Source organism: Falco cherrug, chromosome 20 (assembly GCF_023634085.1).
Source record: "Falco cherrug isolate bFalChe1 chromosome 20, bFalChe1.pri, whole genome shotgun sequence".
NCBI lineage: Eukaryota > Metazoa > Chordata > Aves > Falconiformes > Falconidae > Falco > Falco cherrug.
Window position 1 is genome coordinate 3,486,102 of NC_073716.1, and position 21,784 is coordinate 3,507,885.

General features: G+C 59.7%; 2 protein-coding genes across 4 annotated transcripts in view; one reads left to right on the forward strand and one right to left on the reverse strand.

Moving 5' to 3' along the window:
* Positions 1–19,020, forward strand: part of ZNF385C (zinc finger protein 385C) — an 80,916-nt gene extending 61,896 nt beyond the window's left edge. Inside the window, 7 exon segments of the mRNA XM_055697344.1 lie at positions 4,518–4,660; positions 9,473–9,583; positions 11,759–11,930; positions 12,737–13,066; positions 14,572–14,759; positions 14,948–15,046; positions 15,757–19,020. Of these exon segments, the coding sequence (XP_055553319.1) occupies positions 4,518–4,660; positions 9,473–9,583; positions 11,759–11,930; positions 12,737–13,066; positions 14,572–14,759; positions 14,948–15,046; positions 15,757–15,981 (1,268 nt within the window). The 3' untranslated portion in view covers positions 15,982–19,020.
* A 78-nt stretch (positions 19,021–19,098) lies between these two features.
* NKIRAS2 (NFKB inhibitor interacting Ras like 2) lies at positions 19,099–21,758 on the reverse strand. Of its 3 annotated transcripts, XM_055697375.1 has the most exons (4): positions 21,618–21,758; positions 21,124–21,250; positions 20,638–20,879; positions 19,099–20,247 (listed from the first exon to the last, which is right to left on the reverse strand). In XM_055697375.1, exons 2-4 carry the CDS (start codon positions 21,215–21,217, stop codon positions 20,008–20,010), a joined length of 576 nt encoding a protein of 191 aa, XP_055553350.1. In that variant the 5' UTR covers positions 21,218–21,250; positions 21,618–21,758; the 3' UTR covers positions 19,099–20,007. The 3 variants fall into 3 exon arrangements, with proteins under 3 accessions (XP_055553350.1, XP_055553351.1, XP_055553349.1); XM_055697376.1 differs by lacking the exon at positions 21,618–21,758 and having other exon boundaries at positions 21,144–21,611; XM_055697374.1 differs by lacking the exon at positions 21,618–21,758 and having other exon boundaries at positions 21,124–21,611.
* Positions 21,759–21,784: the final 26 nt, after the last annotated feature.

Here is a 21,784-nt window from a genome sequence, read left to right on the forward strand (position 1 = left end):
CGGGGCTGGTGGCAGGTCACCGCTGATGGCCCAGGGGCTGTGTCCTGTGTCCTTCCAGCTGATCCATAAGGTGGAGATGCTGCGTTGGTGGCAAGTGTGTCTGGGTGAAAGCTGCTCACTCACAAGCATCCCTGGGTTTGGCTCTGTGTTTCTCGGCGTGCCCGTGTCCTGCGAGCTGGGCTTTGCTGCAACTGCTTTCTGGCCAGACGGTGCCTGTAGAGTGGCTGCCGAAGGCTGGAGATAGGAGGGTTGGGCAGGATGGTGCTCACAACGTGCGCTCTCCTGTTCCCAGGGGGACTGGGAACCGGCATTGGCCCTGGAGTGCGTGGCACAGAGCAGCTCTGCAGCCCCCAGCTGAAGGGGCCTTTGACCCTTCCCGTCGGAAAGTGGGCAGGATGGAGGGGCTGTGCTCAGCCAAGGCAGGGGCTGTGGGGGCCAGGAGTGTCAGGGCAGCCGCAGCATCGCTGTCTCAGGGCCAGCAGCTCCGCTGCGGTGCCGGTCGGGTGTGTGGAGTCTGGTGGCTCCAGCGTGGTGCAATCTGTTCATCACTGGTCCAGACCCTGAGCAGTGCCAGGGCTGCTCTGGTGCTGCGGTCCTTGTCCAGCATCGCGACTGGGTGTTGCTTTTCTCCTGCCGGCAGCCTTTGGAGCACACACGTGTTTCCCAAAGAGTCTCCTGGAAAGAGCTGGAGTGAATTCAGCTCATGCTTGGCCGGAGACAAAAGCTTTAAAGCCCTGGGTAAGGGATTTGAGACACCACCAAAATTTGTTGAGAACACCTACCAAACGGGAGGGAGCCAGACTGCTCCTGTGTGAATAAACAGCTCCCGTCTCCATCTGTCCTGTGCAGACTCTGCGCCAGATGCTCTTTCGAGGCAGCCGGCGCCTACGGAGATGGGTCCTTGGCAGGTTCTTGTGTTGGTAGGAAAACCCACAGCGGTGTCTCCGCCGTTTTCCAAGGCATTTCTTGGAGGTTCGCACGTGTGTAACGTTGGAGCACAACAGTCCCTCTGATGTGCCTCACAGGGGACCTGGGAGCAAACCTGGTGCAGATGTGCGTGTAGGCACTGTGTGGGGTGAGGAGGTGGGGGGCACAGGCTGGGGACGGCGGCCAGGCATGGTCCCGGTGGGTTTGGTTAAAGGAAAGACTGAAACACGTCTTTAAATTCCAATGGACCCCTTCCCGAGTCGCGTGTCTGCAGGGCAGGAGCTGGGTTGGGAAGGGATGAGCTGAGGGCGCTGGGCTGAGCCCCAGGCAGAGGATGCGCGGTGCTGCGGCGGTGATGCCATGTGGTTTGGTGTCTTCTGGCCAGGCCTGGATGCTCAGTTAAGAACATCCATGCACCCTCCCTGCGGAGTTGGGGGAGGGGGGACACAGGGTGCTCATGCCGGGAACGTGGGGCTCGTGCGCTCCCCTCCTTGCACCAGCCCCTCAAAACGCTCCGGAGCCCCGAGCATGTCCCGGACCCGCAGGACCCGCAGTGCCAGAGCAGGGGTGCCTGCTGCAGAGGTGGGGGCTGCTTTGCCAAAACTGGGGGCGGGATGATGACAGCGCTGTGGCAGAGGACAGTCCCGCTCCGGAACTGCAGGCTGAGCATCTGGGGATGCCATTCACCAGCAAAGCCCACCCTGCCGGTGGCCGTGCCCATCACCGCGGGCAAGGTCATGTCATCCTATACAGACCTGCGGGCCCTGCCACTCTCCCCAGAACAAATCCCCTTAATTGAGTGTCTAATTAATACCTAAAAATACAGCCCGCAGCTGCTGCCGGAATCTGCCCTGCAGCAAAGGTGAGGCACTGGATCCGCAGTGATGCGGCCTCGTAACCTTGGGAAGATGCCCCAAGAGCATCGTGCGGGTACCCGGTGCCCTGGGGGGTGCTGTAGCGTGTTGGGGTGGCTCTCTCTATGCTCGGGTAGCTCGCTCCTCACCGGGGAGCTCTGCTGGCACTGGGTCTGTGGCTGCAAACTCATCTGCCCGCTCCCTGCACGTGGCACTTGGGTTTTTGTGATCATATGAGGTTCAGGCAAAGCGGAGCTGATGGAGCCTCTGTCGCTGTGCCATGCAGCTGCTGTCCTGTTTGCCCTCGGTGGCCGGGGATGGCCAGCCGTGCCGGCTGCAGCACATCCCTTCTGTGGCAGGCGCTGGCTTTCCTCCTTCTGATGCCTGCAGGTGCTGTGGCCGCTCCTCGCAGGGTGCCTCAATGATGATGATGATGCTGTTGGAGGCTTTCATCCCTTTTCCTGCTCCTGGGGGTCTTGTCTACTTCAGTGGCAAAACCGGGAGGGAGAGATCCTGCCCCCTCTGCCAGGTCCTGTCTTGGCTGGGATTTCTGGGCTCTTGACCCCTGGGCTGCAGACCCAGCCCAGGAATATGTTTAATCCATAGATTTGGGCTCAGGGATGTGCCAGAGTGGCTTGGTGTGGCTTGTCTTTACTGTGGTGGTGGGCAGTGGTGGGCAGCCCTGGGACCCTGTGCCCCCCCAGCACCCCAGGGAGCAAACCCCTCGGCCGTGGGGCTGTGCAGCAGCAGCAGCTGGGTTTTGCTGGTGGAGCAAACTCCCTGCCTTGGGTTCCTGGTGATGGGGGAGGAGGCATTTGCCTGCCCTCTTGTTCCTCTCGGTGGTAAATGTAAAATATATAAATTTTTTTATTATTTATTTAATCTTTTTTTTAAGGCTAGTGCGCTCAGTGCAAACCATACTGACAAAGGCAAGTGGAAACCCTTGCAACCCAACCCCAAATGCCCGGGCCAGCCGTCTCAGATGATTTGATGCAGAAATACTGTTTCACGCCTCAGAAGGTTAATTATGCATCGTTCACCCATTTCTGCTTGCCTTTGCTCCCTCTCTCCTGGCTGTTGCAATAATTTTATTTATTTATTTTTAAACAGTTTCACAGATTTCCCTTCTGGGCGACTCTGGAATTAACTCGATCAATGCACGCCTGATGAAGCAAAATGTAATTTTTCCCCGGAGTCAAGCCTGACTCCGGGACGGCTCCGGTGCCGCTGAAGAGCCGCCCGTGTGCGCTCTCCCAGAAAGAGGTCGTTACTGCCCGCAGGGCGAGCACTGGCTGCTCAAATTCCGAAAATCTTTCAAACTTTGCATTTCAGATTCGTAGCTCAGCTCCTGCACCAGCCTGGTTTCTGCCGGCGGAGGGTCAGGTGCCGAGCAAAAAGCAAAGCGAACATGGGAGAGCAGCACCAAACCCACTGCTGGGCAGGGGTCCCCATCCTGCACAGCGGGGTGAGGGGGGCTGCAGGGGGGGCGAGTGCCTCGGCGTGGTCGCGACGTGGTCGGTGGTTCTGCGGGAGCACTCCATCCCTTGGGCACTGACCGCTTTCGTCCTCCCGCGAGGGACTGCTGCTGTTCTTGGCAGCTGCCTTTGAGGTGAAAAAGAGCAAAAGAGCCCAGAAAGAAATAAAAAAACCCCAGGAACAGTGGCCTTGACCTTGTTCCAGGCAGCGGGACAGGGCTGCCCAGGTGGGCTGGAGGAGGGAGAAGGTGTGAACGCGAGATGCAAATGAGCTTTTCCAGCTCACAGCATTTTGAAACCTTATTTATTGTATTTTATTCATTTTTTTCTTTAACTTTTCTGCCCTCCGAGCTGTGCACAGGCACACGACCCCAGCCCAGGCCCTCCGTGGGTCAGAGGATGCTTTCCCAGCAGGGGGATGGATGAATCCAGGTGGAAAACCTCAGCCCTCGGGCTGCTGAGCGGGGCAAAGCGCTGGGACGGGGAGCAGGCTGGAGAGAGATCCCCTCTGTGCAGCCTTCCCTCCTTCCCAGGGGCGTTTTTCTTTCAAACAGAAAATTATTAATAACTCCAGGCTATTTTTAAATCACACGCCGGAGCTCGCGGCTGGTTTGCGGGGGACGATGCGAGGCAGGTGGCAATGCCTGGCCGGGGAGCGGGTGGCTCCAGTGCAGGAGCCAGCGGCTTGGAGCTGGGGGGAGCCCATCCCTGGGGATTTCCCCCCAGAATACCTGTGGAGGGGCACCCACACGGCTTGGAGGGTCGCAGGGGTACCCCAAATTCAACACCTTTGCAAAGCCGTGGCGGGGGCTGCTCAGCTCTCTGCCCCCCACCTGGCACGTGCTGGGGTGCGTGGGGTTGGGATGCTCCTTCGGCTGCTGCCGGCACCGAAAAAAATTCCCAGCTTCGGTAAGGGGGAGTCAGCGTGGGGAGCCCAGGGCTGCGGGGGCTCCCGTGGGAGAGCCTGGGGAAGGGGCTGCTGCCCCAGGGGAGGTTTTGAACCTTTCAGAGGGTTCAAAGCGAATTCCTGCACATCTGCTCTGCCGCAAAGATGCTGTGTTGGGCTTCGAACTGGCATGCTGGTTTTGAGCCCCAAAGGCAGAGGGGTGCCCAGGGCACCCCCAGGCTGGGACCTTTCACCGAGGAGGGTCCGGAGCCTGTGGCAGATGGCCCTGTGTGGCATGTCCCCATGTGGCGTGTCCCCTCACTGCGAGCAGGGGCCACCAACGCTAATGCTGCTCTTTCCCCTCTGCCTGCCCAGGTCCCTCCGGACACAGCAGCCCCCTCTTAGCGTCGTTGCCTATCCCCGGCCGTCCCCTTCATCCCCCCTTGGACATCAAGCACTTTCTGACCTTCAGGCTCAACGGGACGTCACCGCTCAACCTCTTCCCCAACTTCAACACGGTGAGTCCCACAGGGGTGGGTGGGCATCGGCTGCCGGACCCCTCCTCCCTTGCAGGAGTTCCTCTTGTACATGGCACCACTTCTCAAACCCTGGAGGGTAATTTCTGTCTTAATTACTGGGGTCTTTGGCTGCTGGATGCTGGTGCAACACACCCGCCCTGCCCTTAGCTTGGAGCGGTTCCTGCCCAGCCATCACCCTTATATACCAGAATTAAAAAGATGGTGTATTCTAACCAAGATCAATTGGATTTTGCTCCTGGAATCAATATTAATAAAGTAGCTCTGGAGAGCAGTTAATTAGTTGAAAAATAAATAAATAAAAGGAAAGAAAGAGAAGGTCTATAAAGACACAAGGAGCATGGCTGGTGCTGCAGGTGTTGGGCGAGCCTGGTAGCTGTGGGGCTTCTCCTGCTGCCTGGCTGGGCTCAGGGTCCCCAACCTCGAACCAGAGGACCAAGTGCTTGGGTTATGCAGTTACACGTGTGTCTCTGCAGACGTTCTGTTACATGTCTAAATTGACGTGGATGTGCCCAAAGACATGTGACAGTATCTCGGGTGTGAAGCGGTGTTTTCCCAGCTCTGTGCCGCTCTCCCCGGCTGCTGCCAGCCCAGCTCGGGTCTCCATCATCCACCCAGGTATTGCCCTGCGCCTCTTGCTGATGGGAGGGATGGGATCTGCTCCAGGAGCCCCTCTCTTGCCTTGCTTTGAGTCCCTGCCCTGGTGTTTCAGCCGCCTGGGGTTCTCTTGAGAGCGGGCTCCTGGCATCGCTGAGGAGCAGGTTTTGCTGTGCAGAGGGAGGTGGGGCGGTGGGGAGAGGGACCTGGGGCTGCTCCCCCCTGCAGAGGCACGGCTGATGTTTTTGCGTTTGGTAAATGCCTGGTTTTTTCCCTTGTGAGCCTGGAGCCAGGACTTTCCTGAGCTGCCTGCTTGCTCACCAGCCTTTTGTAAATGGCTTTGAGATTAAACGTGCTTGGAAGGTGCAAATTATCACCGAGATCTTCAAAGACAGCCGTAGAAATTAAGTACAGGATTCCTGTTGCTGTTGAATGGGATTCAGCCATGTAACTCCTTTAAGCTCTCCTGAAATCCCAGCTTTAGCCTGTCTCTCCCCTGTGCTAACAAGCAGAAACAGAGGAGAGGAGGATTTTTTTTGATGCCATTAAGGTTGCTGCTCTTTGTCTGGGCTCCTTTTTATAGTCGCTGGACTCAATAGCTAACTTGAACCAGACCCTGTTGTTTGTTCTCCTTGGCTCCTGCCTGCCCCTGCCTTGGCACGCGTCCTCCAGGGTTGTGTTGCTTTAAAAAAAAAATAATAACAATTTGGGAAATGAATCTCTTGCTGGAGCTGCCCAGCCCTGTCGAGCTGCTTCTGTGCTGGGTGGGGACTCCTCTGCCCCAGGGGGTGTTGGACATGGGGATGGAGGTGCTGGGGGCACCTTGAGTTCATTGCTCTGAGCTCACATCGGTGTGCAATATTAGCTGAGCGAAGCCAGCCCTGACTGTCTGGGGGTGTGAGCTGCCCCTTCGGGCTGTGTTTGTGCTGGAGAGGCGGCTGAGACTGGGGGTGCGAGGGGTTCAGCGTCGTGCATGGGCAGGCGGCTTCGCAGGGAGCCAGGGTAGGGTCCCGGTCCTCACGGTGTGCAGGGCTCGAGCATCCCTGCGCCCCAGAGCCGGGCAGGCAGCTCCTTGTTTCCCTGCCCAAGTCACCGTGATGCCAGGTCAGCCTGAGGCAGCTGAGCCTCAGGGGTGATTTAGGAGGCTGGGAGGGGGTGTCACTCGGGGTATTCTACTTTTTGAGAGAGCTGCCATATCGGAGTTGCTATAAAAAGAAATCTGAGGGTTTGCCTTTGCTTACCCGGCGTTGCTGGTGATGCTGTGCAGGATTCGGCGCTGCCCCGCAGAGCAGGAGCAGTTTGCAGCGGCACAGCAGAACACTTTGCACTTTGAGCAGGTCACAAGGCTCCCACGAACCCAGCAGATGTTTAACTCTGGAACAAGCAAAACCTTTCCAAGCTGAGCTCTCCTGCCACTTTAACAACAACAGGCGGGGGGGGAAAGCCCTAATGCAACACAGAAGATGCGTTTCATGCTCAAAACGCCCTTTTGAGCTCTTGGGATGTTGCAGATCCTCAGGACCCAGCAGCACCTTGCAAACCACAACAGGAGACGCAACCTGAAGTGATGCTGTGTCCCTGTGAATTCCCGTTTCTGACCTCGGTGGGCGGCAGGGAGCTCAGCACAAGGATCGCTATTTATATCGGTAGGAACATCCAGGGATAAAGTAATGTGAGTCAATAAGAATTGACTATAAAACTGAGATCTTTATTCTCCAAGCGTGTGGTGCCCAAAGCCTGCCTCTGCTGGGAAGTGCCAGGAAGGGGCTCAGCCCACCTGGCTGCGGGTGCTGGTAGGTACCGCTGTGGCACAGACCCTCACCAGCCCCGGCAGAGAGCTGGGAACACTTTTTCATCGCTGAAACAGCAGTGATGGAGAAGCTATGGAGAAGTTGATGGTGGGTTTGTATTTTTATTCAGAGAGAAGTACAAGGGTTCTGAGGTGGCATCCGGACTTTGGATGCGCTCGGTGCTGCGTGCTGGATGGCGCCAGGCTGGGCTTCCAGTGAAGCCCCCTGCGCATGGCAAGCGGACCGTGCTCGATGGAGCGAGGGGTGGCCGTGGCAAGGGGTTCTTCAGCCCGCCGGGGGTGCTCCATGGGGCTGGGTGCCCGAAGGCTTTTCAGGATGCGGTGCTTGCGTTTGCTGTGGGATGGCAGGAGCAGTGGTGCTCACCAGCTGCACTGGCTGTGGTGGGATGCGCGGGGCTGGGGTGAAGAGCCAGGCTGTGGTCCAGGGGTGCTCGTGGCTCCGCACCTGCCTGGGGTGGTCGTGGGCAGCATGGGTGCTCTGATGGGCACAACTTCTTGCCGCGCCGTGGGGCCAGGCGATGGGGGCTTTGCGAAAGCAGAAGTGGTGTAAAGACCGAGGTTGGTGCCATCGCCTCACGCCCCGGGAGGACGAGGGGGTCCTTTGCTGGCGCCGCTCAGCACCACTGCCCTGGAGTTGGTGCTTGGCCACAGCCCCGGTGCTGCTGGCTTCAATGGCAGGTTCAAGTTCAGGCCAGGACAGTCCCCAGCCACCTTTGCATCCTTGTGCCAGCATCCCCCTTTCCTCTGCATCCTCCTTGGTCCCCCAGCCCTGTTTGGTGCTCGGGGGGTGGATGAGCCCATGGGAGCCACCAGCCGGGTACTGGCAGCTGATGCTGCTGTGAAGGTTAGAGCCGTTTTTCTTTTCTTTGTGTGGAAAAGGTAGCTGTTTCTCTTGAAAACAAGTGCCGGCCCTGCTTCTGGCCACAGACAGGCAGCGCAGCGACGCTGCCTTTAGGACATTGCAATGTTTATCGTCAGGGGTGGAGCAGCATCTTTGCCATCTGTAGCTTCCTCCAGGTCTCCACTGAACTCCAAATGCTTCTTCGTTTATATGCCAGATAAGTGAGTAAAATTTCATAGCAAACAGGCACTTCATTAATCACCTGCTTTTACCATTCTGCTCACTCCTGGAAAGGAATTTGGGGTCTTGATAATGGCTCTGTTGTCCAGGCATGTGCCTTGAAGACTGATGCACCTGTCTCAGCAACGAAATAGCTTTGCAGAGAAATACGATCGCCTGAAAACCCAAGGCTCTACTGACAGCAGGACTCAGATAAGATAATCTTCCTATGCCACAGGGTAGGAGAACAATACTTGCATTATAGATTATAGCCGTGCTCGAACAAAGAGGTTATTCTTATTTCCAACGCCCCCCTTAATAAATGCATTTCGTTTAAAACAATTATGGCTTTTCGAAGAAGTTTGCTGCCTGGACTGAGGAATGACGCCGAGCCCCGGGGAGAGACAGAATCACCAGGGGCTGTCATCAGCTGGCAGGTATCTGCCCCGCCGGCAGCGGGAGCAGCGTGCGGATAACCAGCGCTGCTCTGCCTCCATGCTCGTGCCCGCCGAGGTACCGGCAGCTGCGCCGTAACGTGTCGTCAGCCTTGTGGTGTGGTTAGGGCACGGTGCATACGTGCAGCCCGCGGTGGCTTTGCATGGGCACCCTGCCCCCGGTGAGCTGTGCCCGCGGCGGTGGGCACCGTGTCCCCTCCCCTGGCCCTTGCTGGGCTGTGCGGCGGCAGCTCTGCCCCCCCCTTCGGCTTTGCGCAGGGATGTGGCAGCTCCGTGATGCGGAGCACATGGAGGGTTAATGGCCGGCTGCCCATTTTGATCGCTTGTGCCCCCCGTTTTGGTGGTTTCCCCTTCTGCCAAGTCTCTTAGGAACTGGCGTGGCACTGGGAGGTTGAGGGCAGCAACTGGGAGCTCAAACAGAAACCGATAATTTGCCACCCGTGACCCTGGTGTCTGGTGGGGGGAGAGGGACCGGGGGGACACGCAGGGGAGCACGGTGGGGTTGGGGAGGATGGGGTTCCGTGGTCTGTGCCCACACAGTGGCCTCATCCCCTCTGCCAGACTACTGTAGGCATTTGGACCCTGCAGATTTGGGGTTTTTTTGGAATTTTTTTTTAAAAAATGTCCAAGAACAGGCATCAACAGAAGGCAGGTTGCCCTGTGCGGGGGGTGTCCCCGAGGCCAGTGGGGCTCCTCTGCAGCCCCAGCCGCTCGCTCCTTCCAGACACCAACCAGGCATGAGCTCTGCCGGCGTTTGCAGCGGCTCCTCGGCGAGCGTGGTGGGTAGGGGGGCTCGCCGCGTCGCGGTGCCATGCCGGGGCAGCCAGCACGGCACGGCACCCAGCCGCCCTCTGCCTTCCTTCCCCCTCCAGATGGACCCAGTGCAGAAGGCGGTGATCAGCCACACCTTCGGCGTGCCCGCCCCGCTCAAGAAGAAGCAATTCATCTCCTGCAACATCTGCCACCTGCGCTTCAACTCGGCGGTAAGCGGGGCCGGTGGGCGCGTGGGGCCGGTGCCAGCGCCTGCGGCTCGGCAGGAGCATCCCGCGGTGGGGATGCCCGGCGTGCAGGTGGCAGCTCCTGGGAGCTCTGCCCTCCCTCGCTCTGTGCCTGCTCTGGCTGGTGTTTCCACCGACATCTCCCTGCCCGTGGGCCCAGGCGCTCCCGATGCTGCCATGTCCTCTGTTTGCTGTCCTGGCTCTTTTTGCTCCTTGTCATTTTGTTCAGGTCTGTTCCCTGCTGCCTTGGTCTCGGTGTTTGTGCTTAAGCTGCTTTATCAGCCTGTGCAATTCATATCTGGTCCTTGGGAGCTGAATATAATCTTCCCTGCCTTGGCTTGCCAGAGCTCTGGTGTGATTGTTTTTTTTTTTCCCCAGCTTTTTAGTCTAAGTAAATCAACCACCTTGTAGAGGGGAGGAAGGAAACATTCATTCATCCCCGCGGTAATGAATTGCACACAGCTGATCTTTGGTGGGGAGAATTGATAAAAAGGTTTGAAAGGGAATTCTCGCTCGAAGCTGGTAGGAGAGGGACCGGGCTTTGCTGGGAGTGGAGCGGCAGGAGCCTGCTCCGCACAGGCAGCAGCTCGGAGCCCTTCGCTTGGGTGGCACAAGCCCATCTGCCCCCTCCTGCCACCGCTGCGTGCAGGGCAGCGATGGAGGCAGGAGCCTCCCACGCTCAGCCCAGCCCGGCACATGTGTTACCAGCCTGGGAGCATCCCCTGGCCTCGGCTGTCCCTTCCCGGAGGAGCGAGGCAGCGCTGAGCCCCCGTGCCCACGGGACGATGCCCCCGAGCGTGGTCTCATCTGCCGGAGCTGCCTGCGCGCTCGGTGTCTGGCAGCGCACGGGCTGCCGGGAGCTGCTCTCGCCTCCCCGGGGCAGCTGTGCCCTGGCCAGCCTGGCTCTGCCTCCCACCGCGGTGCTGGCCCAGCCTGGCTGAGCTGTATCAGCACAGCCCGGGGCTGGGCGCTGCCCTGCCAGCCAAAGTCAGCGTTTCTGGGCTTAATTATTCTGCTCCGCAATGAAGCGGCTCAGGGAAAAGCATCGCTTTCCTCTTCCATGCTGCATCCTGGCTGGAAGCGCGGTGCTGGGAGAGTCGGTCCCTTGTGGGCAGCCTGAGCCGCTCGCCCCCCACCCTGCCCGTGTCCCCCCCGCCGAGGTCACATCTGCGGGAGAGCACGTGCTGGTGCAGACCCTCACACGCCACTCGTGTCCCTGCGCAGAGCGGTGCCGGGTGACCTACTTAGGCTGCAGCCCAGCCCCGTTATCTGGTGGGAATTTATTGTATTTGCTAATGAGGCCCCGTGCTCGGATGGGCCGTTCGCGTTCCCACGTACCCAGCATCGCTGCGCAGCCCCGGACACTGTTCCCAGCCCCTGGAAAGCCATGGGGGGAGGGAAAGGATGCTTCTTCCTACCGAGCACGGGGAGCCTCAGCCGGCCTCTGAGAATGCCGTGCAAATTAATCCGTGCTACTCAGTGGTACAGTGTCTTAATTCATATTGGATTTATAAATCACGAAACTGCGGTTGTTTTTAGGGACAATGCGGCATTGTCCCTGACTGCAGCGTACACAAATGTTCGGGTGATTTTCTTTTGTGTATGTTTTTATCAGTTCGGTGCAGGCATGAACCCATCAACGTGCACTTCATTATTCAGCATTTGCTGGGAGAAGGGAGCCCGTGAATGTAAATTGCATGTCAGACACCCGTTAGGTTACAATGGGAGACGTGTCCTCCCCGCCAATGTACTTTTTTATTTTATTTTTACAGCTAGCAATTCATTGCATGTTTCTGAAGCCGTAAATTTTGCCTGAAAGCTTCTTTAAAAAGTGACTTGATGCATTTAATCGGAGCGGGGTCCTTATCTTGGGCGTGCAGTGCGGTGATGTCTTAGCAAAGTGATACCTTGGCCCGAATACATTTGTGTGCAGAGCGGTCTGGCGGGAGGAGGAAAGCAGCTTTGTGCTGCACCCAGCTAAAAATACAACCTTTGAGGCAGCCCTGGCCCCGGGGAGGATGTCACCAGGGGAGGTGGCTGCACTGGAAACGTGTTGAAGCGGCCACGGCTCGGGGCTGACCCCTCCGCCCGTCCTCCCTGTGTCCAGCCGGGTGCCCGGCCGCAGCACCGACACAGCCGTCCCCATCTCTCCCTCCCCAGAACCAGGCAGAAGCCCACTACAAGGGCCACAAGCACGCGCGGAGGCTGAAGGCCATCGAGGCCATGAAGAACAAGCAGAAGGCGGTGGGGGCTGCGGCGGGGGCCACCGGCCGGGACGGCACAGCCGACTTTGCCCCCAGCCCCGAGGGCAGCGGGGAGCCCAGCAGCACAGGTACGCGGGCAAGGGGTGTGGGGGGTGTGTGTCCTGTGCCAGCAGCATGTGACACCGGAGCGAGTGACCTGGCCGGTTCCCGGTGGTGTTCGCGTTCCCAGCCCTGCAGCATCCCGAGGAGCCCGATTAAATCCTGAACCGCAGCTGCCTGGTGCCTGAGCATCCCCCTGCATCCCGCTGCTGCTCGGGCTGCGATTAGTGCAGCGTAAATGCCACCGCCAGCGTTAATAAATGAGCTTTTGTGCTCCACGGGGTCCACAGCACGGCTGGCTGGGGGCAGTGGCGCGGGGAAGGGGTGGAAATCCAGCCCAGGAGCCCCTGGGCAGGTCACGCTCCAGGGGGTACCTGGCCCCTGTGCGTCCCTGCAGCGCTGTGGGGAAATGGTGCGCAATTCCCCTGGGATTTGGTGTCTCTGGGAGATGTTCAGAACGGCTGTGGGAGGGGCAGTGTCCCCGGACCAGGGCTCTGCTGCCGCGCAGGGATGGGGCTGGTGGGAGCCAGCAGCACCGGAGCTCACCGGGGCGTTTGGGGAGCCAGCCCCGCCGAGCCGGGCAGCACCGGAGCTCACCCAGGGGGTTGTGCTGATCCCGGCTGCCCTGAGCTGCAGGGAAATGCCGTGTCAGGAGAGACCTCGGGAAGAGCCATCCTTGAGGGGATGAAGATGAGCAAGCCGTGCCTGAGATGGCCTTGGGGAGGGCGAGGGTGCTCGCTGGACTCCAGAAACCCCGTTCAAGCCCAGAGACCTTCCCCTTTCTGCCCATTTCTTTCTTTTTTCCCCTTTCCCCCTTTCCTTTCCCTCCTGCCAGCTCAAGCCAACGGTCTGCAGGAGCCTGAGGGGGAGTGCAGCAGCCTGGGGCTTGTGCCCGGTGCCGAGGAGTCGCCAGGCGAGCTGCCGGGCAGTGTCGCCCCATTGGGCTCCCCGCCGGCCTCGGAGCTGTCGGAGGGCACCTCAGATGCCACCAGCGTGGCCTCCTCGGCCGCACAGGCAGCTGAGGCGCAGGCAGCCGAGTCGGGCAGCAGCATCAGCTCAGCCCCCGAGAGCGAGAAGGAGGGGAAGAAGAGCAAGCAGCACCTGTACTGTCCCACCTGCAAAGTGACCGTCAACTCCCTGTCCCAGCTGGAGGCTCACAACACCGGTAAGGGCATTGGGGATGGGGGGATGGGCCCCCTCGCAGTTCCATCCGTGCACCGCCCCGAAACGGCAAGCGTTAATGAATATTGTCTTCATTAGAAAGGGGTTCGTTAAGGTGGCTTGCAAAGATAAGTGGTGGCGGTGTACCTGTGCTGCGACTTATGGAGTGAATTTTAGCAAGGTCAAATGCTCTCCTATTGTTCATGTCGCTTAATTAAAGACAATTTTCAGATGCATTTAATCAAGTGATTGGAGGCTACTTTATATTCCATTGCAGTGTGTTTTTAAGCTGGTAGTGACCTGAGTGCCAGTGCCTCTTTCAGACCCAGGATAATCCTTCCAAAAGCAGCTCCGCGGTTCGGGCTCGTGGTTGTTTTGAGAAGCCCTTTGGGAATCTCACGAGCTTTGGAGCCCAGCAGCAAGCGGAAGAAGACTCGAGGCAGGCAGGAGTCTGGGGGGGGTGGTGGTGCTCTGAAGCCTGGGGATGGCTGGGCCCCCCCCAGGGGTGACAGCCGTGGTGCAGGGGACCCTCGGTGGGGTCTGCAGCGCCAGCTCCTGGCTCACCCCTTTCTCGGGAGGATGCTAAACAAGGACGGGCACCCCAATTTTAAAGGGAAGGGCCTTCCCTCCCCCAGTTCAGCAAGAACTGGGAACCAGTTCCCCCAGCCCCAGCTGCCTGCCGGGGCGGCAGCAGCAGCCGTGCGCAGGGTTGGCTCGGGACACCGCTGCGGCTTAGCTGCAAATGTGTCCTTTTGCTTTTGTCAGCTCCGGTTACAAGTTTAGGAGCTGATTTGAGGAAAAAGAACAAACAAACAAACAAACAACATGTTTGCAGGCTTGTGCTCCTCCATGGCTGTCACATGGACTCGGGCTCCTTGCTTAACGCCTTAAAAAATAGAATGAATTAGCGGGGGTTTCAATTACTTGCTCACCCCCACCCCGCCGTGCTGGCGCTGGCAGGGGCAAGACAGAGCGCCCTGTCCCCAGGTGTGTGAGGATTTCGGGTTCCTCCTTCCCCTCCTCCTGTAACCCTGCTGAGCTATTCCTGGCTCTGCGGCCGGATCCTCTCTGACCTTGGGCACAGCTGAGATGCTGCAGCATGGCAGGCGATGTGTGCCCGGCTCTGCAGACTCTGCTAACGCCCGGGGACAGGCGACAGGCTCCAGCACATGCTTAAAATAGCAGTTTCTCCAAAGGTCTGGCACATGAAGAGCAGGGGAGGTGGGGGGGGATGTCTCCGAGAAGCTGAGCATTGCTGGTCTGCCTGCGAAGTGCAGCTGGCCACAAGAGCTTGGCAGGGTTTGGGAATGGGCTGCTGCATCCCTGGGAAGAGTCCGGATTCTCAGGCAGGTCCCTGTCCCCTCTGCCTGCCAGTGCTGCCGGGCACGGGGGTTGGGGGGGATGCGCGGTGCTGTCAGGCGGGTTGCTTGGAGGGCATCCTTCTTGCTGCTGCGGTGCTGGGTTTGTTTGCAACGTCAGCGTTCGCTGAGCATCCCCTCTGCCACCCAGGCGCCAAGCACAAGTCGATGCTGGAAGGTCACAGCACCCAGATGCGGCGAGGCCGAGGCAAGCTCCTGTCCCGGGCAGGGCACAAATCCAAGCGGATCGGCAACAAGGGCAGCATCAACATCCAGAACAAGGCGTTTCACTGCCAAGTGTGCGAGATCTACGTGAACTCGGAGACCCAGCTCAAACAGGTGACGATGCCAGGCCGGTGCATGCCTGCAGAGCCCTCTGGGGGGGCTTGGGGTGGGGAGGGGTGGCGTAACCTGACTGTTCCCTGCAAGAAGCTGCTGGGCATCCCCCGTGGACCCCAGTGGCGTGGTGCTGTGGGTCTGCCCTCGCTGTCGCGGCTCTGGGTCACCCGGCCGTTTTCCTCTCGCAGCACATGAGCAGCCGGAGGCACAAAGACAGGCTGGCGGGGAAGCCGCCCAAGCCCAAGTACAGCCCCTACAACAAGCTGCAGAAGAATGCTGCCCTCGCAGTGAGTATTCTCAAGGTATCTGTCTCCCTGCTCGTTACCCACCCGGTTTGCTCTCCGAAACGTCGTTTGCCACGTTAGCCATCTCTTGCAACAAGAAACAAAAGGGCTGCTTTTCTTAAAGCCTTGGTTCCCGTGATACAGGGAGGGCGGGCTATAGTGGTGACAGGAGTTTCCAGTCTTTATTCCCGGGAAGGAAAGCATGGGAATAACTTGGGAGTCCTCTGGCAGCAGCGCTTGGGATTCTTCCACCTGTTTTTGTGGTTTCTGAAGGGGAGAGCTGTGGTGGTTGGGTGCTTGGGGCTGGCACGGCTCAGTTGAATCAAGCCTAAGTGTTTGCTCGCAGAGCCACACAGCTTAGCGGAGAGTTTGGCAGCAAAAGTCATCCCAGGGCACCAGAGGAAAGCACTGATGCAGAAAACAGCCCAGGCATTGCAAAAGCCAGGGTAGGGGGCAGGTCTGTGGGCTGGCGGGATGGGGCTGAGGTGACGACGGGGGCATCCCTGCGTGCCCTGACCCGGCATGGGATGGGATGGAGTGCATGTTGGGTTGGGGCCAGGGGCTGCATTTACTGCAGAGACGCGTGGAGAGCTCAGCTGAAAGCAAACATGGGCAGGGGCTGCTGCGGGGCTGCCTGCCTGGCCGGGGGAGCTGGGGCTGGGGGCTCTCCTCCAGCTGGGTGCCTCACGGTGTCTCTTCCTCCTTCCCCACAGTCCAAGCTGGCTTTGCAGAAGCATCTCACCAAAACCCTGGCAACCCGCTTCTTGCCGAGCCCGCTCACCGCAGCCGCTGTCTGCGCCATGCCTGGCCCCCTTGCCCTGAGACCAGCCACTGCCACCACACTCTTCCAAGCCCCTATCCTCGGACCAGCCCTTTTCCGAACGCCACCAGCCCACGTCCGCACCACGCCGGGCCCCATCGTCTTCGCACCCTACTAGAGCCGCTCGCCCGCCGAGGGTCCATGTGCCGCGGACCGGGCTGTGCCGCGGTGGCTGCACAGTGCAGGGCGGCACTGCTGGGTCAGCTGTTCTTCTGGCTGGTGGGAAACCATAGTCATAGACCTCAACCCCGGCTTCTCCTTCGCTTTGAGTGGGCTCCTGCTGGAGCGAGATACCCCGGCAAAGCCCAGCCAGCCCCGTCGTGCATCCCTGCCACTCCCCCTGCCCATGCCAGCGCTGTGCTCAGCAGAGGAGCCCATCGCACAGCCGGGCGGCACGCAGGAGACGATGGTGCCCGAGTCACCGGGACCATCTTGCGGCCAGGGACTGCCTGGCCCTGGCCCGCTGGCTTCTTGTTCATCCCCCTCCCAGTTGCCAGACTGGAAGAAGAGGAGCTGGTTGGTCCCTGGGGGAAGGAGCATCCTTCTGGCAGACTGGTCCCTGCTAGCCCAGTGGGAAGGGAACTGCGATGGGAGCCTCAGCCCAGCTCTTCCTGGGTGAAATGACCCCAGCACAAGCAGAAAGGTGGCAGTTCCCCTCTCAAACCGGGCTGGCTGTGCCCTCGCCAGCCCCACACTTGCCTGTGCTGGCTGGGGGCTTCCATGCTGCCCACCAGCCCCCTACGCCCCACAACCCCCTACGTCCCACCAGCCAAAGAGCCCCTGCGGCGGCAGGCACCGGCCACACTGACCGTACCTTCACTCCGAGAGCAATAGCCGAAGCCCAGGGCCGGTGCCTCCTCCCTCCGAAAGCACAGTGCCCCTGCCCTGGCCCCCAGAAGCACACAACTTGGGCACGCATCCAGCCCATCCAGCCCATCCAGCGAGGATGGGAGAGCCGGGCCACCCGGTGCAGGCTCCCCGAGGAGATGTCCCTGTGCTCGGTGCCAGCTGTTTGCCTCTGTCCCACCCGTGGGGGACAGCCCTGCCCCTACCTCCCAGGAGATGCTGTGTGAGGCTGAGTGAATGTCCCTAAAGCACTTTCGGTTCTCCAGTGAAAGGCAACGCTGCTGCTCGCCTGCCGGCCAGCTGCCATGTCCAGCCCTGCAAACCCCGTCCCTGTTAGGAGCTTCCAGGGAGTTACCGATGATTCCCCAAAACAAAGGTGTCCCCAGCAGCCCGGACAATCAGGTACAAAGGAGCAGGCAGCACCCGTAGCCTACGCCTGGCACTCTCCCTGTGGTGCTCCCGTCGTAGCCTGCAGAAAGCTGGGCTCACAGGGACCCCGAAGCCGTAGCTCTGCTTTTCACTGTGCTCAGAAAGCCCAGCGCTGACCTGGTCTGAAAACTGTAACCGTGGCGCTCCGGGTTTGCAGCGCGCTGCTGTAAATAGAAATATGCAGGAAAGTTGCGACCCAAATGGACCTTACGCTGGAGTGACAACCCACCCCGATCTATGCAATCCAGGGGGAGCAGCTCGCCCACCGCGTTTGCTGTCTGCGTTTTACTTTGGTGCTCACGCTGTCTGGACAGCCAGGAGTTGTGGTCTGAGCAGAAGAAAAACAACGCGACGCTTGGCTCTGTGCAGACAATTCCCTTCCCGTCCTCTGGCCCACTCGGGAGACCTCTGCTGTGGGCCACGTTCTCTCCCAGCCCTTGGGAAGCGGCTGGTCGGTTTGTGGACCTGGGAATCCACACGCACAAGCACACATATCTGACGCCTTGGCCCTAAGAAACACCTGGATTTCACGAGTATTTTGCCCAGCACGTTCCACCGATGCTCAGGACGGGGTCCTGGCAGCGGGAGGTGAATGGGAACCGGCCAACGGGTAACTCACACGGCTGAAATGCTTCTGCTTCCCAGAGCTGGTGGGAAGGAGCTGGAGCCTCGCGCGAGGGCAGGAAACCTGCACAGAGGGAGCGGGGCGGCACGGAGCCATACGCCTGCGTCTGGAGGGCCTGTTTCTCATGCCATGGGTGGCACGGACCCGTGGTGCCACTGCTGCGCTCCTGCCGCAGAGGACAGGAGTGTGGGGGAGCCCCTGGGTACGGATGCATCTGCTCAGGGCATCTCCTGTCCACCCCAGGGAAGGAGGAGGGTGGAGAGGGGCCACCAGGAGAAGATCCAAGCTTGTATGGAAGGCTGGAGGTAGACACAACCGAAAGGTCTTGCGGTGGCGGTGGGAGATATGACTTGGAGCGCCAGCTGAGGGAAGGCAGGCTCCCAGCAGCAATGGCTTTGACGAGGACAGGGAAATGGTCCCGCAGCCCAGGGGACACGCAGCCTGGACCCTGCGACCCACAGGACAGGAGCCTTTGCTGGCTGGGACCCATGGGCAGCAGAAGGGACGCAGCTCCAAACAGCGCCGCAGTGCCAAGCAGCCCGTGGTCAGCTCAGCTCCAGCCCTCCCCCTGCTCATCTCACTGTGCTCTTCCCCAGGCCACCTCACCGGTCACTTCCAGCCCTGGCTGCCAGCAGAGAAGGGCAGCGTGTCCCCTCCTGCAACGTGCCCACCAGCCTCAGGAGCCGGGAACAGCCAGCCGCGGCTGTGCTCCAGCCTGCAGGAGCCGCTCGACACTGGTGGGTCGTTCCCCTGCGTTTTGTTCTAAAAAGCCTGTGCTGGAGCCAGCAGCGGCTGCTCCAGTCACCCCTCCACCAGTGGAGTCCTAATACACTCCTATACTTGGCACTTTAACCCCTTGAAAGCCATTCCTTCTAATAACAATAATACTGCAACGAGCTGCATAAGAACACACTCCCTCTATCGCATCCCCCGGCTCCAGAAACCCTCCCCGCTCCTGTGCTATCCAAAGCATTTACTGCCTTTGACTTAGCGTATGCTGTACTAGGTAGTAGGGCATAGTCCATAGCGCTCAATAACGTGTGCCCCTCTGTAAATAACCTTGGAGTGATGTGAACAGTTTGATTAAAAAAAAAAAAAAACAACAACCAAACAACAAACCAAACACACAAAAAAAAATCCCACAAAAAATGGAATAAACAGACTCTAGGGACTTGGCCAGTACCCCTCCTATAATGTTCATTGTATATTTTTTTGATGTACTATAACTGTTGGGGAAAAAAAAAAAAAAAAAAGGAAAATATTTTGATAACCGAATCTCATCGCTTTATTGTGTTACTCAGTAAATAAAAGGAACAAGTATAAACAAGCCAGGGCTTTCTTGTCTTTTTTTTTTTCTTTCTCCCCCTAGATCCAGACTAGCTGACGGGAACACATGTTGCTGGGCAGTGCGGGGACACCTTTCCCTTGTCTTGTGGCGGTTCTGAGAGGAGAGTCAGCACCGTGACAGATGGGCAGCGAGAGCTGCCAGAGCCCTAAGCATCGGGGCGTGCAGGCTAAGCACAGTGCCAGCTTCTCCAAGGTCATGATTGAGTCTGCACTGAGGAAGAGGAGGGCTGCAGTGTGGTGGATGGGCACCCTGCCCTCAAAAACAGCACCTTGCCCTGCACTATATATTTACTAGGGCAGGACAACTGAATACTCCTGCACATAAAGGAGCAGTAGGCACTGCAGGTAAGGGGCAATCTGCCAGGAACTCTGCTGCAGCACCGCAGAGCCAGCTGGGGTAGGACAAGGGAGAGCTGCTCTGACAGCGGCTGAGCTGGAGGCAGGGCCAGCAAATGGGCTCTTCTGACATGGTATCAGTAAACGTAAAACTGGAGCAGCTCAAGAGTGAGGGAATTGTTTCCTCTGGCCCGGCTGTGCTTGGCCATGGAGCTGATCCCCACCTGCTGGCCAGCCCCACTGTGCCTCCTCTCCAGCAGGCCCGCCGGCCTGCTAGCCTGTGCCTGGAGAGCGGAGGGATTCGTGGGGGATCCTGGCTTTCCTGTAGCACCTCCAGCATCTGCAGGGGCTGGGCAGTGAAAAGAGCAGTCCCTGTCCCAGTGCAGGGAGATGGCTCACCTCTCTCATCCTCAAAGAGCAGCCCCAGCCCTGGGACGCCCATTCCTTGTGCCACCATGCTTCCCGCAGGCTCCGTGACACCCAACAGGCTTGGCAGGAGGTATGTGCAAGGGAAGTAGGGAGGTGAGGGAGGGGAGGTGGCAGTGGAAGGGAAAACAAGGCTCAGCCATCCATGGATCCGCTGCCCTTGTTCTTGCGACTCAGGGGAAAAGCAGACTTGCTTTGTGGCTGTGTCATTTTACTGGCCAGGTAGATGAACGGCTCGATCAGCGTATGCCGGTCAGCCACAGACACCTCCCACAGCTTCACCTTCTCGCCCTTGGCCCAGTGCTGGGCTGCGTCATGGTCCACCCGGCGCTGCTCCTGCAAGTCACACTTGTTGCCCAAAACCACGATGGTGACCTGTTCAAAAAAGGGCAAGAAGAATCCCTGAAGGTACCAAAATGCAGAGCTGAGCAGTGCTGTCTGGCTCTGCCTCAAGGCCCTGGGTGCCAGCCCAGTCCTGCAGCTAATTCCCTCTCCATGCTAAGGCTCCCTTCTGGCAGCTTCCCCTTCTGTTCGGGTCTGTGTGTCTCAAACCAGCCCAAAAGCGGGAGGGCCTGCTGAGCACTTAGACACTCAGAAGGCATCCCAGGACAGCAACCAGTTACAGTTGAGAGTCTAACAGAACAGGGAAACAGGGAACCCTGTCATCGACTTGTGACAAGCTAGAGAAAAGGGGAACCTCTGGGTGCGAGCTTGAACAAGGGGAGCGGATCCCACTTTGCAGCCCCTTTTCCCTGGGATTCTCACCTCTTTCTTGTCTTTGGACTTGTCAATCTCCTTCTTGAGGAGCTCCACTCGCTTGAAGGACTCCTTGCTGTCAGTGCTATAGACCAGCACATAGCCATCCGTGCAGGAGAAGCAGTGCTTGGGAAGCTCCAGGCCATCCCGCAGGCCCCGCGTGTCGTAGAAGCGCACCTGCTCACGCACCCCCCGGTCTGTCTCAATGGAGCCCACGTAAATGTCCTCCTGTGTCTCAATCATCTCGGAGCCTGCCAGAGAGGGGGCAGGGGGGACATGGGGACCCTGGCCCAGGAGCTGGCCGCGGCACAACCCAGAGACCTGTCCTGCCAGACACAGGGCAGGACAGCGAAGCTTTCCTCCTTCCCCACTGCGTGTTTGGGGGGTCTCCAGGCACAGCCCTGCCCAAGGGGGCCAGGCCCTGCCCCCCCGCAGCAGGGGGCTGCCCAGCACCCAGCAGAGCAGCCAGGCGGGCCCCCCCCCCCCCCGACTCACCAACCACATGGTTCCCGTACAGGAGCTGCTCCAGGATCGAGGTTTTCCCAACAGAGGCCTGGCCGCACACGACCACCTTGCAGCTCTTCCCCATGCTGCCTCACCCTGGGCTGCCGGAGGGATCCGCCTGCAGGACAGGGCACTCAGGGGGGGCTGGGGGGCCGGGGGGCTGCCAGCGCTGCTCGCACCCACGGCCCTGGCCGGGGACACGGGCCCGAGGGGAGGCCGGACCCAGCCCGGGGGGCGACACGGGCCCGAGGGGAGATCGGACCCAGCCGTGGGGGGGACACGGGCCCGAAAGGCGGCTGGACCCAGCCGGGGGGGAAACACGGGCCCGAGGGGAGATCGGACCCAGCCCGCAGGTGCCGGAGGGGATGCAGCTGTGCCCACAGCCAGTGCAGGCCTGAGGGGCGAAGCGGCCCGGAGGGCAGCCTGCGGGACCGCCCGGGGAAGCGCTGCGGCCGGGCCGGGCCCGGGGACCGGCGGGGCCTCACCTGCGCGGTGGTGCCGGCGGCGGAAGGGGCGCGGCGAGGCCCGGCGGACTCACAGCGCCCTCTGCGGGCGGGCGGACTGAGGCCTGCCGGGATCCCCAGCCTGCGGGGCCAGCGCTGAGCGATCGGGCAGGGCCCCGGTGCCCGGTGCCCCCTCCGGCCGTCCGGGC

What these genes read in the sequence shown, in the direction of transcription:
- NKIRAS2 (XM_055697375.1), bottom strand. Translation starts at nt 21,217, where the DNA reads ATGGGGAAGAGCTGCAAGGTGGTCGTGTGCGGCCAGGCCTCTGTTGGG. An exon ending in GTACGGGAACCATGTGGTTG is followed by an intron (nt 20,880 to 21,123) that starts GTGAGTCGGGGG and finishes CCTCTCTGGCAG; the next exon opens with GCTCCGAGATGATTGAGACA. An exon ending in AGTCCAAAGACAAGAAAGAG is followed by an intron (nt 20,248 to 20,637) that starts GTGAGAATCCCA and finishes TTTTTTGAACAG; the next exon opens with GTCACCATCGTGGTTTTGGG.